At 45.4% G+C, this 17,054-nt stretch overlaps 1 protein-coding gene and 1 long non-coding RNA gene across 2 annotated transcripts in view; one reads left to right on the top strand and one right to left on the bottom strand.

The window, feature by feature from the left end:
- The window catches only part of LOC143782014 (transmembrane channel-like protein 2), a 279,149-nt gene that overhangs the window by 154,535 nt on the left and 107,560 nt on the right, over nucleotides 1-17,054 (top strand). Inside the window, exons 9-10 of the mRNA XM_077269057.1 lie at nucleotides 6,826-7,005; nucleotides 11,546-11,701. Of these exons, the coding sequence (XP_077125172.1) occupies nucleotides 6,826-7,005; nucleotides 11,546-11,701 (336 nt within the window). The remainder of the gene's footprint in view (nucleotides 1-6,825; nucleotides 7,006-11,545; nucleotides 11,702-17,054) is intronic.
- Nucleotides 2,226-17,054, bottom strand: part of LOC143782017 (uncharacterized) — a 150,343-nt gene continuing 135,514 nt past the window's right edge. The window contains exon 3 of the long non-coding RNA XR_013216860.1: nucleotides 2,226-2,243. This is a non-coding gene — a long non-coding RNA (uncharacterized LOC143782017). The remainder of the gene's footprint in view (nucleotides 2,244-17,054) is intronic.

Genomic DNA, 17,054 nt, shown 5'->3' with positions numbered 1-17,054 from the left:
GCAAGGACTATCACCTTCCCCAAGACCTTTCCTGCACTGGATGTCTCTTGGGCCTGGGCAACTCATATCAGTTGTTGAAACACTTGCCTTTGGGGAGTTCAGGGGCATCTTTGGTCGACAAAAGCCTCTGGAACTTGCTGATCAGAAGAGTTCCAAATTCTTTTAGTACATTCATCCCCAAAGTCACGGTGGGGCCATTGCTGGAGTCTCCAGTGGTTAATACAATTCCTTTTCAGCCCACATCTTTGCCACACATGGTAACCTGTATCCAGACCACCCCTGCGACTGGGATGGGCAACTGGTTGGCCACTGTCAACTTAATCACCGGACCCCATTTGGGCCGCGTCACCTCCGAAAAATGACATCGGAAGTAAGTTTCTGGCATAGTAGTCACTTAGGAGCTGGTTTCAACTAGACAGCGGATGGCCTGTCCATCCATTTCTGCCCAAAAGAGAGGACTCAGGGAAATCAAACTTGTGGGTCTTCCTTCTCGCCTTCTTGGCTGTTCAGGCTCCAGGCAGCGTCCCCCAGCCACAGAGCCCACTAGTTTAACGGCCGGCGAGTGAGAGGCCTCCCCCGTCAAGCCCATTATCGGGCATAATGTCCAGTGTCCCCGCACCTAAAGCAAATATGCCTTTTGTCTGCTCAGGATTGTCCTGTTCCCTGATGGAGTTCGATGTTGGTTCTACCTTTGACGGAGTCCAGAATCACCAGGGGTCTTTTTTTTAAGTCAGTCCACTCTTATGGCATGTCCTGGACTTCCTTCCGAATTTCTCTCACCCAACCTGGTTCAGCTGTTGGCAGAGCAGATACCTTTCAGCTCCGTACCTTCCCTGCTGAGGCCGCCATCCCTTTTTCTTGCTCACATGTATGCGCTTTCTCCCCAACTTCCAGAAAAGACATATGCAGATTAGCTTGCAAGCACTCCCGCAGGGCCTGGTTAAGCAGTACATCCCTCAAGCCTGCTACGAGCTGGTCCCTTAAAATTACATCCCACTTAGCGATCGCAGCGTGGATCTCCTGCAGCACATTCATATATTGGGTCACAGACTCCCCCTCCCTTTGGACGCGGCTAAACAAGCGCATCTGCAATTCACCGATATCCGTAGGGTCCCCATGCATCTCTTCCACGATCTGTAACACTTTGGTGAACATATTCCACTCATATGGGGGCAGGAACATAACAGAACATCTGGCTTCCCTGTCTAGGGCCATCACAGCAATCTACGCCTGCATAGCGGGGCTCATGGGGTGCATCCTTAGCATGCCCTTAACCTGCTCGGACCATTACCATAACAGTGAATTGCTCCCTGTAAACTTTGGGAGATTGCTGAGCATGGCCCCCAATGGCAAACTGGCCCTTGGGACATCCACGGCCATTTGGTCTGTCACCTCTGTGCTTGTGGACTGCATCCCGCCGACTACGCCAAGTTAAAGCAGGATGTGGGATGCAGTGACAAGCAGGAGGAAGAGCAAGGGTTAACAAAATGTAACAATTTAAAAAAACAAGGTATTCACTCCTCGCAGGGAGGTTAATAGTTAAAGGGGAATAATAGGGGTAGCAACTGTAAAGCAATAGCAGTCCAAAGAAGGAACTTATCGTGTCCTGTATGGTCCTCTGCAGCAGATGATCCCACAAGGGAGTTGTAGAACTGGCAGCGGCAGGCAATGTCCTCAGATGGGGTCCTTTAAGCGATGGTCCATCTTCTGGCGGCAGCAGTTGGTTTCTGGTACCTTCCGCTGGACCCCTAGTTCATAAACACATGCGGCCAAAGCAAATAAGGACGCTGCACTTCAGAGTCAAATGTATGCAGGCCGATAGCAAGTGGCAGATTAGGCTGCAAAAGTCTGTCTGGTACTAGACCTTCTCTCTGCACGTGCACAGTACTCACAGTCACTTAGCGCATGGCACTTCTGTCTCTGGCAGCTACTGTGTGCACAGCACTTTCCTCAGCAGCAGTCCCGCTGGAAGTGGCGGGGACCAAACAACACAGCACGTCACGGCGCCGGTGCTCAGATGACGGAGCATGCTGCTCACCTGTCTGCGCACTGCTGCTGGTTCACGCCAAACTGCTGGCTGCTGCATGCGCTTTTCCGTTTATCTTGCCCCTCCTACCCGTGTCATGAGGTTGATCCTGCTCTTCATTCTTTCTCCCAGGCAACAAGGGAGGCAGCCTCAACAGTTCTGGACCTGGCGCGGTCCAGGTACCCGCAGCCCGGTCTTCCTCCTTACATATTCAGCACTAGGAAAGAAAACAGAACAATTAACTTGATGGGAGTTAAAGAAATATTTGAAATATTGCACTATCTGAGATTTTTAAAGTATTCTACTGTGACATCCAGAATCTGGGAATAAGTTGTATACCACAGTCAGAGACTATAAGAGCTGGGAGACCGTGAACCTGGAAAATTATTTAAAAAAAATAAAAATACTTGCGCTAATTGTGGATCAGATGGAAGTCCTGATAATTACAGAACCAAACAAGACAACTTGGTGAAAGGATCCTCTTTAACCTACATAGTAGTGAACCTCAGGAAGATCTGTAACAAAATCCATGGAAATCTAGGCCTAGAGGTCTTTGGTATAGAAAGAGGCTGAGAGGACCGAGAGGTGCTTGACTTGAGGGTTTTACTAACAAAAACTAGGAGCAAGATGCAACAAATTCTTTGTTCGATAGCCTCCATTTGGTCAACCAATAGAAATGAGAAGTTCAATAGTGCACTTAATTCCTAGATAACCAGAGAAAACAAAAAAATGAGCCAAAAATAAGATTTTCCAGTGGAGTGCTTTTCAGACCAAAAAACAAATTTTATGTGGTGAATTGGAAGGAGCAGAGATGATAGTAAGGACATGTTCATGCTCAATTGTGTGTGACGGTACATCTACAGAGGCATCGCATTGTCAAAAGGATCTGAATAGGGCATCAGCCATCTGAATTTTTCTCTGCAAGATAATAGGGATATATGAAGTCAAATCATGAGACGAACAGAGACCATTGAGCTTGATGGGCATTAACAGCAGCACATGCAAGTAATGGAATGCACAGCAGATTGTAACATAGTGAGAACAGTCTCTAAATATCGATTCAGTTCATAGTGTATATTGATAGTTAAGGCTTAATCAGCTGGCTGTGTGGTGCTTCTGCTGCTGTTAGTGTCTCCCACATTTTTAGCAGTGATATGGGGATTTTTCTATTTACATAACCCCGTCCACTGCCACTTTTTCTTTTATTATACATTTTGTAAAACATTATAGTAAACTTTTGACAATCTACCGTATATACTCGAGTATAAGCCGCGATTTTCAGCCCACTTTTTTGGGCTGAAATTGCCCCTCTCGGCTTATACTCGAGTCATACCGGGGGTCGGCAGGGGAGGGGGAGCGGGGGCTGTCTAAAAATACTCACCTAGTCCAGGCGCGGTCCCTGCTTCCCCAGCGCCGGCAGCAGCAGCTTCAGCGTCTTCCTGCACTGAGCGGTCACATGGTCCCGCTCATTGCAGTAAATGAATATTCGGCTCCACCTCCCATAGGGGTGGAGCCGCCTATTCATTACTGTAATCAGCGGTACCATGTGACCGCTGAGTACAGGATGAAGCGCTGCGGCGTCGGAGAAGCAGGATCTACACAGCGGCAGGACCAGGTGAGTATACGGGGAGGGAAGCGCAGCGCTGCGCGATAGTCACCTGCTCCTTGTTCCGGGCGCCGATCTGTCTCCAGCAGTGACGCTGAGGTCAGAGGGCGCGGTGACGTGGTCAGTGCGCGCCCTCTGCTGAACGTCAGTGCTGGAGACAGATCGGCGCCCGGAACGAGGAGCAGGTGACTATTGAAAGTGCCGGGGGCCTGAGCGACGGAGAGGTGAGTATGTGATTTATTTTTTTTATCACAGCAAATGGGGCAAGTGTCTGTATGGAGCATCTATGGGGCCATAACGTTCCTGCAGCACTATATGGGGCCATAACATTCCTGCAGCACTATATGGGGGCCATAACGTTCCTGCAGCACTATATGGGGCCATAACATTCCTGCAGCACTATATGGGGCCATAACATTCCTGCAGCACTATATGGGGCCATAACATTCCTGCAGCACTATATGGGACCATAACGTTCCTGGAGCACTATATGGGGCCATAACGTTCCTGCAGCACTATATGGGGGCCATAACATTCCTGCAGCACTATATGGGGCCATAACATTCCTGCAGCACTATATGGGGGCCATAACGTTCCTGCAGCACTATATGGGGCCATAACATTCCTGGAGCACTATATGGGGCCATAACATTCCTGGAGCACTATATGGGGCCATAACATTCCTGCAGCACTATATGGTGCCATAATGTTTCTGCAGCACTATATGGGGCCATAACGTTTCTGCAGCACTATATGGGGCCATAACGTTTCTGCAGCACTATATGGGGCCATAACGTTTCTGCAGCACTATATAGGGGCATAATGTTTGTGCAGCACTATATGGGGCAAGTGTCTGTATGGGGCCATAATTAACGTTTGTAGGGCACTACGGCATATGGGGCAAGTGTCTGTATGGAGCATCTTATAGGGCCATAACCTTTGTGCAGCACTATAAGGGGCAAATATCTTTATAGAGCATCTTATGGGGTCATAATCAGCATTTGTGCAGCATTATATTGGGCAAATGTGTCTATGGAGCATCTTATGGGGCCTTTATTAACCTTTATGCAGGATTATATGGGGCATATTTTAATATGGAACATCTTATGGGGCCATAATGAACAGTATGGAGCATTATATGGGGGTCCTGATTCAATATGGATATTCAAAGACACTTAACCTACTGATGTCTCAATTAATTTTACTTTTATTGGTATCTATTATTACTTTTGACATTTACCGGTAGCTGCTGCATTTTCCCCCCTAGGCTTATACTCGAGTCAATAAGTTTTCCCAGTTTTTTGTGGCAAAATTAGGGGGGTCGGCTTATACTCGGGTCGGCTTATACTCGAGTATATACTGTATTTAACCGCAGTTATTCAACACTTGTCAAATAAGGTGTAATAAGAAATTACACATGTAATGTACAAAAAGAAATATATGGCAGCATACTGCAGTACAGTATAGGTGACAAATGTAAAGTTGCCAAATTGGACTAATAGAACAGGTGTGCAAAACAGACATACCCAAATGTCTACATTTTGAAACAATTTATTTATTTTTTCAAGCTCCTTCCCAAAAATATGATAAAAAATGCTACGTAGGTAGGCATCCAAAAAAAACAGCACCTGCAATGCAACATGGTTCGAACTGCTGTTCAGTTTGCAAGTGTAAAATTAAACAAGTAAAAAAGATGTGCAAAAATTATTTTGTTGTGAGCGGCACATACATTTTACGAAACAGTTGAAGCTAAATGTCTGGATTTTCTTTTGTATAAAAAACGATTTTTTTTTTCCTATGAAAACTATTGTGCTGTCTGGAATTGTAATTCAAATGCAGCAGTACAGATGCCGGCAACACTACAGCACTGATCAATCACTGTCGCTGTTAGCACCTCTCCTATTTTTCCTCATTTTAATAGAAAATATGTATTTTTCCCAGACTACTATTCTCATCTTCCACAGAGATGCAACTATGCAACAAATTACTGATTGGAGTATTTTCCAATGTTTTACAATGTTTTAGGGCTTTCTCTTCCTATCTTTATTGAAATGTGAGCTTTGACATCCTCTCACAATATTAAATCATCTCAAAATGGCTGCTGCATTCCTTGCCTAGATTATTATACAGGCTATGATAGTTCCTCCCGATTCATGTGATGTGATAGCTGCAAGGCATCATTGGGAATTCTCCGCAGGTGCACTTTAGGTAATGTCAGCCTTCTGTGACTGATGTAGTCTTTCGCATTGTGTAAAATAAAAAGGCGTTAATTAGTTATTGGCCATATCCCCTCAAATTTGCTTGGACTTGTGATTTTCATTAAAATGTAATTCGAATTTTATTTACATTGAGTTCATTTGCACATCTCTACCAGGCAAAGGCACTTTTTTCCTTAAAATTTGTGGGGAAAATTTGGGTGCATATTATCATCTGAATGTAGCTTACCAGCTGCAGTGGAGGGGGGTCCCAGGGTTGTTGCTGAAGGAATCTTCTCTATTGCGCATGTGCCACCTCAGATGGCCATTTTCCTGAAGTCCACCACTTTCAAAAGCATGGAAAGTGTGGGGGCTCCGGTCTTTCACAAAATGTTGGTGGAGCCTCCGAACCGCTGAACACCACCTCCTACCAGCCTGGGGTCTGCAGCACTGCCCCTCTACTGCCTCCACCGCCAGCTTCCTGCAGCAACGACCCTACCACCTGGGACCCTGCTCCACTGCCGCCAACCCCACCTAGGTAAGCTACCATAAAAGTGGATAAGACACTCCACCATTTTATTAAAAAAAAGATTTTCCTATTTTCATGCCCAAAATTTTGGGTGCGTTTTATAATCCGGTGCATTTTTTAATCCGTAAAATACGGTATTTCCTTTAGCACATTATCTCTGCTGCATATGAGCCGATCTCCATGACACACTATCATGGCACAGAGTGGACAGGGGCTATATTACCATCTAAATATCTACATCTATATTCAATTGGCTTAACACAACACTGGGTAAAATGTATATATTGCGTCACACTTGGTGCTGGGCTTGACATGGCATAATTCAAGGATTGTCTCTTTAATTTCTGCATTTCTGTGTATTTTTCTCTGAAGGTTTCTTATAGTTAGTTACTGGGATATTATATATGTTTGAACTGAAATTTTTTATATTGATTTTTTAATGAAGTTCTGTCATATGATAATTTTGCAGGTTGAGATAGTGATGTCATTACTTGGAATGTTTTGTCCTCCACTTTTCGAAACAATTGCAAACCTAGAAGATTACCATCCTAGAGTGGCATTAAAGTGGCAGCTTGGAAGAATCTTTGCTTTGTTCCTTGGCAATCTTTACACCTTCTTACTGGCTTTGATGGATGATGTTAATGAGAAAGTAAGACCTGAATAAACAAGTTGCTTAAGCTATGGCTAATACGCATTTATTTGAAATCACAGATGAAAACGATGTGATACAATGGCAGACGAAAATGCCTTTGGGCAGCATGCAGAAAAGTCACCAGGTTATATGGGGGAGATTGCAGAAATGCAAAATACCAATGAACAATCACTCACACATCTACCATCCCTGAAGGGGTGGCTGCTTACTAAGATCAACACTAGAGATGAGCAAATTTACAAATGCGGATTTTTAAAATTCTACTCCATGAAGAATCAGAAAAACAGCGGTCATCGGCTTATTTATAAAGAATCATCAAAAGGTTAAACAAGATATTAAAAAATACATATACTCACCTTACCACTCACCTCTCTGGCCCATCTAATTCTCACTGTCACCTATTCAGTCTTCGACGCATGTTCTTTTCACCGCCGTGAGCGCTAAATCTTCAGGTCTCTTCATGTTAGGCCGAGGTCACACTTGCAAGTGCAATGCGAGAAACTCCCATGAGTCTCTCACATCAATTACCGGCACTGCCACCGGCACTCGGGACTGGAGCATGTGGCTGCATGTAGTTCTGTGCAGCTGAACTCTTCGTTCCCGAGAGCCGGCGGCAGTGCTGGGTATTGATGCGAGAAACTCATGGGAGTTTCTCGCATTGCACTCGCAAATATGACCCAGGTCTTAAACTGGGACTTCCAACAATGCTGAAGCCTGGAACAGTTCTGCACATGCATGTGCAAAGTCATGGCACATGTCATAAGGATATCACACGGTTATGACCTTATGTGCACTTGTTTAGAAAAGTGACTCATCAGAGTTGGAACGCTCCACCCACCATGAAGTGCCAGGGCCAGAGAGGTTAGCCGGAAAGGTGAGTACAAGTATTGTTTAATTTTAACATTCATTTTAAGGAGAATAACTTCTCTGCAAATCAAATTTCCTTGGAAAATCAGCATGAACAGGCAAATTCAAGCTTTGCCTCATCTGCTCATCTCTAGTCAAAACTAATTATATTAAAACATTTTTACAGTTACATCCTGAATATGACACCGGGTTTGTAAGAAAGCTCTAATCTTTGAGATAATGGAATCCCTAATTGGAAAACATATATAATGGAAAGGAACATTTTTGGTCAGGTCCTGTTTGCTCACAAAACATTTGGAAATTGCATCAAATCATAAATAAGAAAACGTGAAGTACCTAATCTCATAGTATTAGGTACAAACACAAAACAACAACATAATTTGTTTCAGATAATTGCAATCAATACATATAATATTTTTCTTTGATTTTTTTATGAGAGTTATCAATACAGTGACATTAAAGGTGACGGCAGTTTGCTATTGTGTGTCTTCCTTTTACCATAATATTTCCTTCATCCACTTGACATGGCGAAGAAGTTCAGGAATGTAGTGAATAAGTATTATGTACAGGCTGAAATATGGAATAAGACTGTGAATAAGCAGCTCACAGCTTTAGACTTATTTTCTTTTAGCCTGAATGCTTACTATAACAGAGCTCTACTATCATTGAGAGGACTGCTCATGTGTGACATTAGATGAAATTAGCATATATACTCGTGAATAAGTCGACCCGAGTAAAAGTCAAGGCACCTAATTTTGCCTCAAAGAACTGGGAAAACTTATTGGCTCGAGTATAAGCCGGATATGCATTGTCCCCTAATCCCTATTCTGGTATGCATGGCTTGTTATTCCCATTCTTGTATGCATGGCTCCTTGTTCCCATCCTTGTCTGCATGGCTCCTTATTTCCATCCTTGTATGCATGGCTCCTTGTTCCCATCCTTGTATGCATGGCTCCTTATCCCCTATCCTTGTATGCATGGCTCCTTATCCCCTATCCTTGTATGCATGGCTCCTTATCCCCTATCCTTGTCTGCATGGCTCCTTATCCCCTATCCTTGTATGCATGGCTCCTTATCCCCTATCCTTGTATGCATGGCTCCTTATCCCCTATCCTTGTATGCATGGCTCCTTATCCCCTATCCTTGTCTGCATGGCTCCTTATCCCCTATCCTTGTCTGCATGGCTCTTTATTTCCATCCTTGTATGCATGGCTCCTTGTTCCCATCCTTGTCTGCATGGCTCCTTATTCCCATCCTTGTATGCATGGCCTCTTATCCCCATCCTTGTATGCATGGCTCCTTATTTCCATCCTTGTATGCATGGTTCCTTATTCCCATCCTTGTATGCAAGGCTCCTTATTCACATCCTTGTATGCATGGCTCTATATTCCCATCCTTGTATGCATGGCTCCTTATTCCCATCCTTGCATGCATGGCTCCTTATTCCCATTATTGTCTGTATGTTTCCTCATCCACATCCTTGTATGTATGGCCCCCATGAGAAAAGCATGAAAAAGCATCCTACTTACCTTCCCTGTGTGCCATTGCAGCATCTCGTTCCGGTGCTAGCCGCTCCTGCAGCCAGGTGATCACGTGTCCCCACTCATTAAGGTAATGAATATTCACCTCTCTCCACGCCTATGAGATTGGAGAAAGGAGAATATTAATTACCTTAATGAGCGGGCACCCGTTAGAGCCCGGCAGCTGCTGGAAGCTGGTGGCTGTAACTGTGTGCGCTACAAGAGAAATGAATATTCATTGCCAATGCAGTGAATATTTATTTCTCTTTAGCAGCGGGCACAGGCTTTAGCCAAAGCGACCGGCTCCTGCCTCCTGTGCCCTGCTGCTCTGCCACTCCCCCTCCCCCACATAAATTGGGCAATGACTCATGTATAAGCCGAGGGGGGGAATTATCAGCACAAAAAAATGTGCTGAAAAACTCGGCTTATACACAAGTGTATACAGTAGATTAAGATGTACATTAAGTAAAAATAATCTTAGAGTAAAGTTATGTACCAAAGCCTGCTTCATATGTCCTCTTAAAAACTGCAGCTTATTTTGAAAAACTAATGTAATTTTTGTCCATATACTGGAATAAAGGTTGACATGATCCCCAAAAGCAGACTAAACACATTGGGCGGTATTCACACACATGGCGCACAATATTTCGGAGAGTTCAAATATAGCATATAAAAAAGTAGACCGAGGTCTAAGGGGTAGTAACATTTCTCCTTGTGAAGCGTGACATATCAGGTCTGGTGTGCTAAGGTAAGGAGGCTTATTCGCCGTGCAATGCTCCTCTGGGAAATTTAAAGGGAACCTGTCACCAATATGAGGTGCGGCCACCACCTTTCAGGGCATTCTACAATGCTGTATATCTTCCCCCAACCCATCCTGGAGGAACTGAAAAATAACTTTTATTATACTCCCCTGGGGGGTGGTCCGGTGTGAGGGGTGTCGCTCTTCTTGGTCCGGCGCCTTTCATCTTCTTGTGATGCCGCCCTCCTGCTTGCTTCATCTGGATGACGCATCCCTGCATCACCAACACAGTCTTTTCGGCATCGCGCTCCTATGCAGGCGTACTTATCTGCCCTGTTGATTGCAATTGAATGTACTGCAGTGCACAGGTGCAGCAAAAGGTCAGAGAGGTCCAGCACGTGCTCACTGCAGGACTTTGCTCTACCCTCAACAAGGCATATAAGTACACCTGTGCAAAAGCACGATTCCAAGCAGACTGTGCGGATGATGCAGGGATGCGTCATCCACACGAACCAAGAAGGAGGACGGCATCACAAGAAGATTGGAGGCGCGGGACCAAGAAGAGCAACACCCCTTGGACCAGACCGCTCCGCAGGTGAGTATAATAAAAGTTATTTTTCTTCTCTTACAGATCGGGTTGTGGGCAGATGCACAGCATTATAGAATGATGTATATTAGCACTAAAAGGTGGTGGCCGTAACTCGCATCAGCCTAACCTGGTGACAGGTTCCCTTTAATATGCAAATTGCCTTTTCTGAGAGGAAGAGGACTTGAACTCTATAGCACCACCTGTTGGAAGCAGCAATCCTAAAAACTAGATTGGCATTCACCATGTAATATGGCTACTGATCTGTTGTATATTGTTATTATAGGTATTTGTATATCTCTCAACCATGAAAATAAAATGAGCAGCTGTTTTACCATACTACGTGGTGAATAACAATCTACTATTTGATATGCTAATGTAATTTGTAGATTGATAATCCCTAAAATACCATATAACCTTTCAAAAATCACTGGCTCTTAGAAATGTTTTTTCTTAGCCTGTTATGCTGTTTTTCACACAGACAAGGCTGGAAGCAATGCCAGCCAGTCACAAAGTCACTTATGCTCATACTATTATATCATGTGGGCATCATGTAAGTGCGACACAAAATACTGACAACCCTTTCCCATGCACTATCACATCGCCACACTGCATCCTGCAGAAGTGATCCAGAATTATATTTTGCCAAATTATAGAAATTTGCCAGTTCCTACACTAACATTGAAAACAAAGGCAGAAAATTATAGCAAATTTTCCTAAATTCGCAGAAAAAGAAACATACTGATGCAAGATCAGTTTCAAACAATAGTAATGTGCGTTTATGTATACATTTGTGTGTACAATTATATTTTTCTTTTGTAACAGCTAGCTCAAGAAGACTCGATAAAGAATATCACTTACTGGACTTTATACAATTACTACAATTCAAGCACCTTCATGAACGGAACTGACAGTACACCGCCACCACTACATCCCGCTGATGTCCCCAGGGGTCCATGCTGGGAAACCAATGTTGGAGTTGTAAGAACAAATACTACATTATCCAATATATAAAACTATATTCTGTTTATGTGGGAGAAAACTATTTATCATTTCTGGTTTAAACTGAATAATGCCCTGAAAGCAAATCTAAAATTCTGAAGTGAGGCTGCACTTTAGCCCTCCATACACCTTCGATGACTGTTGGACGAATAATGTTTTGGTCCAATCACTCTGCTGGCAGCTGTTTTGGTCATCTCTCCCAAACATATGAGAACTCACTTTGCTGAGTGCTCCTGTGATGTCTATGAGGGAGCCATTGCCAGACATCTCTGGGAGAACAAAAGGATAGGCTGTCCAAAATCGGATCTTCTAAATCCTTAATTCCCCCCCAACAATCATCTACCAGTGGCCCCCACACACATTAGATTATCGATATTGGTGAGTTTGGCCAATGTGTATAGAGGGCTGTATACAGGAAGAAATAAACGCACAAACTGGGCATACAGGATTTTCACATCATTACTAAAGAATGAGAATATACAGTAAAAAACAGAATTTTTAATTAGGAAACTGTGTTACTGATGTTACTAAGCAGGAGAGCACAGCACAATGACAAAGTAGAGCTCAACCAAAAATAGAAGAAATCCATATTTCTTTACTGCAGACAGGTTATGTGTTTGGAGCAAGCTCTTTACCAGGATTGCGCCTATGATTAGAATCTTGCTACTCCAAACACTGTCTGCAATAATCAGGTAATAACAGATAAGTGAACTAACGCATTTCAAGTAGTAAGCTCTTAATCATAGCTTATGCCTATGTTTAAAAGAGTATAATGTGTCATGCAGCGCTCGCCCCCGGCTTCTGCAGCTCGCCGGGTGCGCGCGCACGGCGCATTCAGCTCTGCGCATGCGCACATCTGATTCCTCTGTTGGCACTCCTTCCTGTCCTCTCCGTCATCCTGGAGGACTGTAACCCGGAAGTAGCTCTCATGCTGGTATATAAGCTGCTTCCTGCTGCTCCTCTGTGCCTGATGATCATTTGTGTTTACAAGTGCTTCTGGTCACCTGTGGTCTCTGTGCATTCCTAGCTTTCTGACCTTGGGACTCCTCCTTCCTCTGCAGTACCTGCCTGATTTTCCTGTGTTCCTGCTTTGTTCCTTCAGTTCCTGTTTCTGTGCGGTACCTGCCCGGCTCCTTTACCATTTCCTTGCTCCCGTCAGCCTCTGTGTCTCCATATTGTCTCGTCAGCCTCCGTGTCTCTGTAGTATTCCCATCTTCTCCCTCGTCTCAGTAGTTCCTTGCCATTCCCTCTGTTTCCTCCGCTGTTTCCTTCGGTCCCTGTGTTCCTGCAGTGTACCCTTCTTATCTCAGTCGACCCTCCAGCTTCCGTGGCGATAGTCCCTCACGGGCCTGCCCCTAACGCTCCCTGTATAGGGGGCGGTCCACCTGGTCAGCTCGTCCGAGAGGGGTTCGTCGTCACGGTCCAGTGGGTCCACTCTCCGTTGTCCCTGTTTGAATCCACTCTCTCAAATGGGACTGCACTCGGATGACATCTGAGTGCAGCCTGATTCTTACAGCATCACAGTATCATCAGGCCATGGACCCCGCTGGAGCTTCCGCTACTCAAAAAGACTTACTCTTTTTGCGTGAAAACCAAACTAGGATCATGTCGTTTTTAAAAAATATGGAGTCTCGCCTAGCGGCTTTACAGCCTTCTGATCCTGGTATTGCTCCGCAGTTGGTTGCCCTTCAGCTGGAGCTAAGTCTACAATGGGACACTCAGTCCCATATTTCAAATTTTTTGGCCTCTATTAATGATCGGCTTCTCGCCCTCCAGAATGTGGCCTCTGTCTCCACTCCTGTCTCAGCGCCACAACCCTCACCCCGACTTGCTAGACCGCCTCGGTATGGTGGGGATCCTAAAGCATGCCGCGGCTTTCTTATTCAATGCCAGTTGCATTTTGAATTGTCTCCGCTACTTTATCCCACCGATCGAGCTAAGGTTGTTTTTATAGTATCCCATTTGGAGGGTGAGGCTTTGGCGTGGGTTAATCCCCTCTGGGAGCGTAATGATCCTTTGGTCTCCCAACTCAATCCGTTCCTGGATACCTTCCGCAAGGTTTTTGATGAACCTGGACGTCTGGTCTCTACCACAGAGTCCCTCTTTAACCTTAGCCAGGCCACTCTCTCTGTAGCTCAGTACGCCATCCGTTTCCGGACTCTGTCTTCAGACCTTGGGTGGAATAATGAGGCTTTGGTTGGAGCGTTTTGGCGTGGTTTGTCTTCACGGATTAAGGATGAGCTGGCAGGACGGGACACTCCCACCTCTTTGGATGATCTTATCTCCTTGGCCATACGCATTGATCTGCGCTTTCAGGAGCGCACTCGCGAGCTTGCCAGAGAAAAGAGACCTCTTCGCCAGACCACTATTGCTCGAGGGACTTCTTTTTCTCAAACAGCCCCAGTGGTTTCTTCATCTTCTCCTGAACCCATGCAGGTCGATCGCTTTGAGTCTTCCGAGCAGCGCCGCAAGGAGAGACTCGCACAAGGTCTCTGTTTTTACTGCGGTAGTGCCTCTCATCTCTTACACGCCTGTCCTCAGAGGTCGGGAAACGCCTCCGCCTAGGACAGGTAAGAGAGGCCTTCCTAGGTGGTTATGACTCCTCTCCACCTCTGGTTTTGTCTGTTATTCTACATTTAGGTTCCCGTCACTTTTCTCTGGAGGCTTATGTTGATTCAGGAGCGGCTGGGAACTTTGTTCAGCTTGAGGTTGTAAACAGGCTTGGGATACCTGTTAGACCCTTGGAGACTCCTAGACAAATAGCTTCCGTCGATGGTCAGCCTTTGCGGGAGACCGTCAACTTAGTTACGGAGGAAGTTGAACTTCAGATTGGAGCTCTTCATCGTGAGAAACTGGCCTTTTATGTTTTACCTTCATTGTCTCATTCTTTCCTTTTGGGTCTTCCTTGGCTGAGAGATCACGAACCCACTCTGGACTGGCGCACTGGAGATGTTCTACGGTGGGGACAGTCTTGTCTGAACAGGTGCCTGCTTCCTGTCAAGCCTGCGTCCTCCTTTCGGTCTGCTTCGGAATCCACGGGAATTCCTCCAGCCTATTGCGCCTTCTCGGATGTCTTTAACAAGAAGGAGGCGGAGATCTTGCCGCCGCACCGCTCTTATGACTGCCCGATAGACCTTGTTCCTGGTTCTACTCCACCTCGAGGACGTATTTACCCATTGTCTCCTACCGAAACTCAAGCCATGTCCGAATATATCCAAGAGAATCTGGCCAGAGGCTTCATTCGAAAGTCCTCCTCACCTGCAGGAGCTGGGTTCTTCTTCGTCAAGAAGAAGGACGGTTCTCTTCGCCCATGTATAGACTATCGGGGTCTCAACACTATCACGATCAAGAACAAGTACCCACTTCCTCTCATACCTGAACTCTTTGATCGTCTACGTGGAGCACGAATCTTTACCAAATTGGATCTCAGAGGAGCTTATAATTTGGTCCGTATCCGTTCCGGTGACGAGTGGAAGACTGCGTTTAATACCAGAGATGGTCATTATGAATATTTGGTTATGCCATTCGGTTTATGCAACGCACCCGCAGTCTTCCAGGAGTTTGTAAATGATGTTTTTCGGGATCTACTTTACACCTGTGTTGTAGTGTACTTGGACGATATCCTTGTGTTCTCTCCAGATCTGTCTACTCACAGAAGAGATGTACGGCAAGTACTTCAGCGTTTGAGAGAGAATCGGCTGTACGCAAAACTGGAAAAATGTGTCTTCGAACAGTCATCTCTTCCCTTCTTGGGTTTCATCATTTCCGACGCTGGTTTGTGTATGGATCCAGGAAAAGTTTCTGCCGTGCTCAACTGGCCACGTCCTCTTGGAGTGAAAGCAATTCAGCGATTTCTTGGATTTGCTAACTACTATCGGCAGTTTATCCCTCACTTTTCCTCCCTTTCTGCTCCAATCTCCTCCATGATTCGGAAGGGTGCCAATCCTCATCTATGGTCGTCTGAGGCCGAAGAGGCTTTCCGGTCCATCAAGCAGGCCTTCGCCTCCGCTCCTATTCTTCATCGTCCTGTGGCCAATAAACCCTTCATCCTTGAAGTAGATGCTTCTGCAATTGGAGCTGGAGCTGTGCTCTCGCAGAAATCCTCTTCTGGTCGTCTTGTGCCCTGTGGTTTTTTCTCTAAGATCTTCTCCTCCTCTGAAAAGAATTATTCTATCGGTGATAAAGAACTTTTGGCAATCAGGTTGGCATTGGAGGAGTGGCGGTACCTCTTGGAGGGGGCTTTACATCGTTTTGTAATTTACACAGATCACAAGAATCTGGCATATATCCGCTCTGCGCAAAGACTAAATCCTCGGCAGGCCAGGTGGGCCTTGTTTTTCGCCAGGTTTGACTTTGAACTTCGTTTCCTGCCAGGAGATAAAAACTCCAGAGCCGATGCTCTGTCTAGGTCATTCCAGGCGGTGGATATGGAGGAAGAACCTGCGCACATCATCGATCCTGCAAGAGTCATCACAGTTGCTCCTCTCTCTCTTTCCTCGTTGCCTCCGGGTAAGACCTTAGTTGCTGAAGAGAACAGAGAACGCGTCTTACTTTGGGGTCATGCCTCCAAATTAGCTGGACATGTTGGTCTCAAAAAAACCCTCCGTCTGATCTCTCGCTATTACTGGTGGCCTACGTTGTCCAAGGACGTCCAAAGTTTTGTCGCCTCTTGTCCCTCCTGTGCCAAGAATAAAATTCCCAGGCAACTACCTTCCGGGCTTTTGCATCCTTTACCGGTACCCTCCACTCCGTGGCAACATTTATCGATGGACTTCATCACTGACCTGCCTTCTTCATCTGGTTGTACCGTCATCTTCGTGGTCATGGATCGTTTCTCCAAGATGGCTCATTTCATTGCACTACCTGGTTTGCCTTCTGCTCCCGAATTGGCAAAGATTTTTGTTCACCATATTTTTCGTCTTCATGGTCTTCCTTTACATATTGTTTCTGACCGAGGTGTTCAATTCACCGCCCGCTTCTGGAAATCCCTCTGCAAATCTATGAACATTTCGCTTGACTTTTCTTCAGCCTACCATCCGCAGTCCAATGGCCAGGTGGAACGTACTAATCAGACCTTGGTAACTTATCTCCGTCATTTTTCCAATTCCCATCAGAATGATTGGTCTGACTTGCTGCCATGGGCTGAGTTTTCTTACAATAACCATTCCAGCGAAGCTACTAACAAATCTCCATTTTTTATCGTCTACGGTCAACATCCTGGTCTTCCTCTTCCGGTTCCTCCTGTCTCTACTGTACCAGCGGCTGATCTTCTGTCTAGAGAGTTCTCCAGGGTCTGGCAGGAGACCAAGTCTGCCCTTGAGTTGGCTCAAGT

The sequence above is a fragment of the Ranitomeya variabilis genome, chromosome 6, assembly GCF_051348905.1.
Source record: "Ranitomeya variabilis isolate aRanVar5 chromosome 6, aRanVar5.hap1, whole genome shotgun sequence".
Taxonomy (NCBI): domain Eukaryota; kingdom Metazoa; phylum Chordata; class Amphibia; order Anura; family Dendrobatidae; genus Ranitomeya; species Ranitomeya variabilis.
The sequence above is the reverse complement of the archived record's forward strand: the minus strand, read 5'-3'. Positions and strand labels throughout refer to the sequence as shown.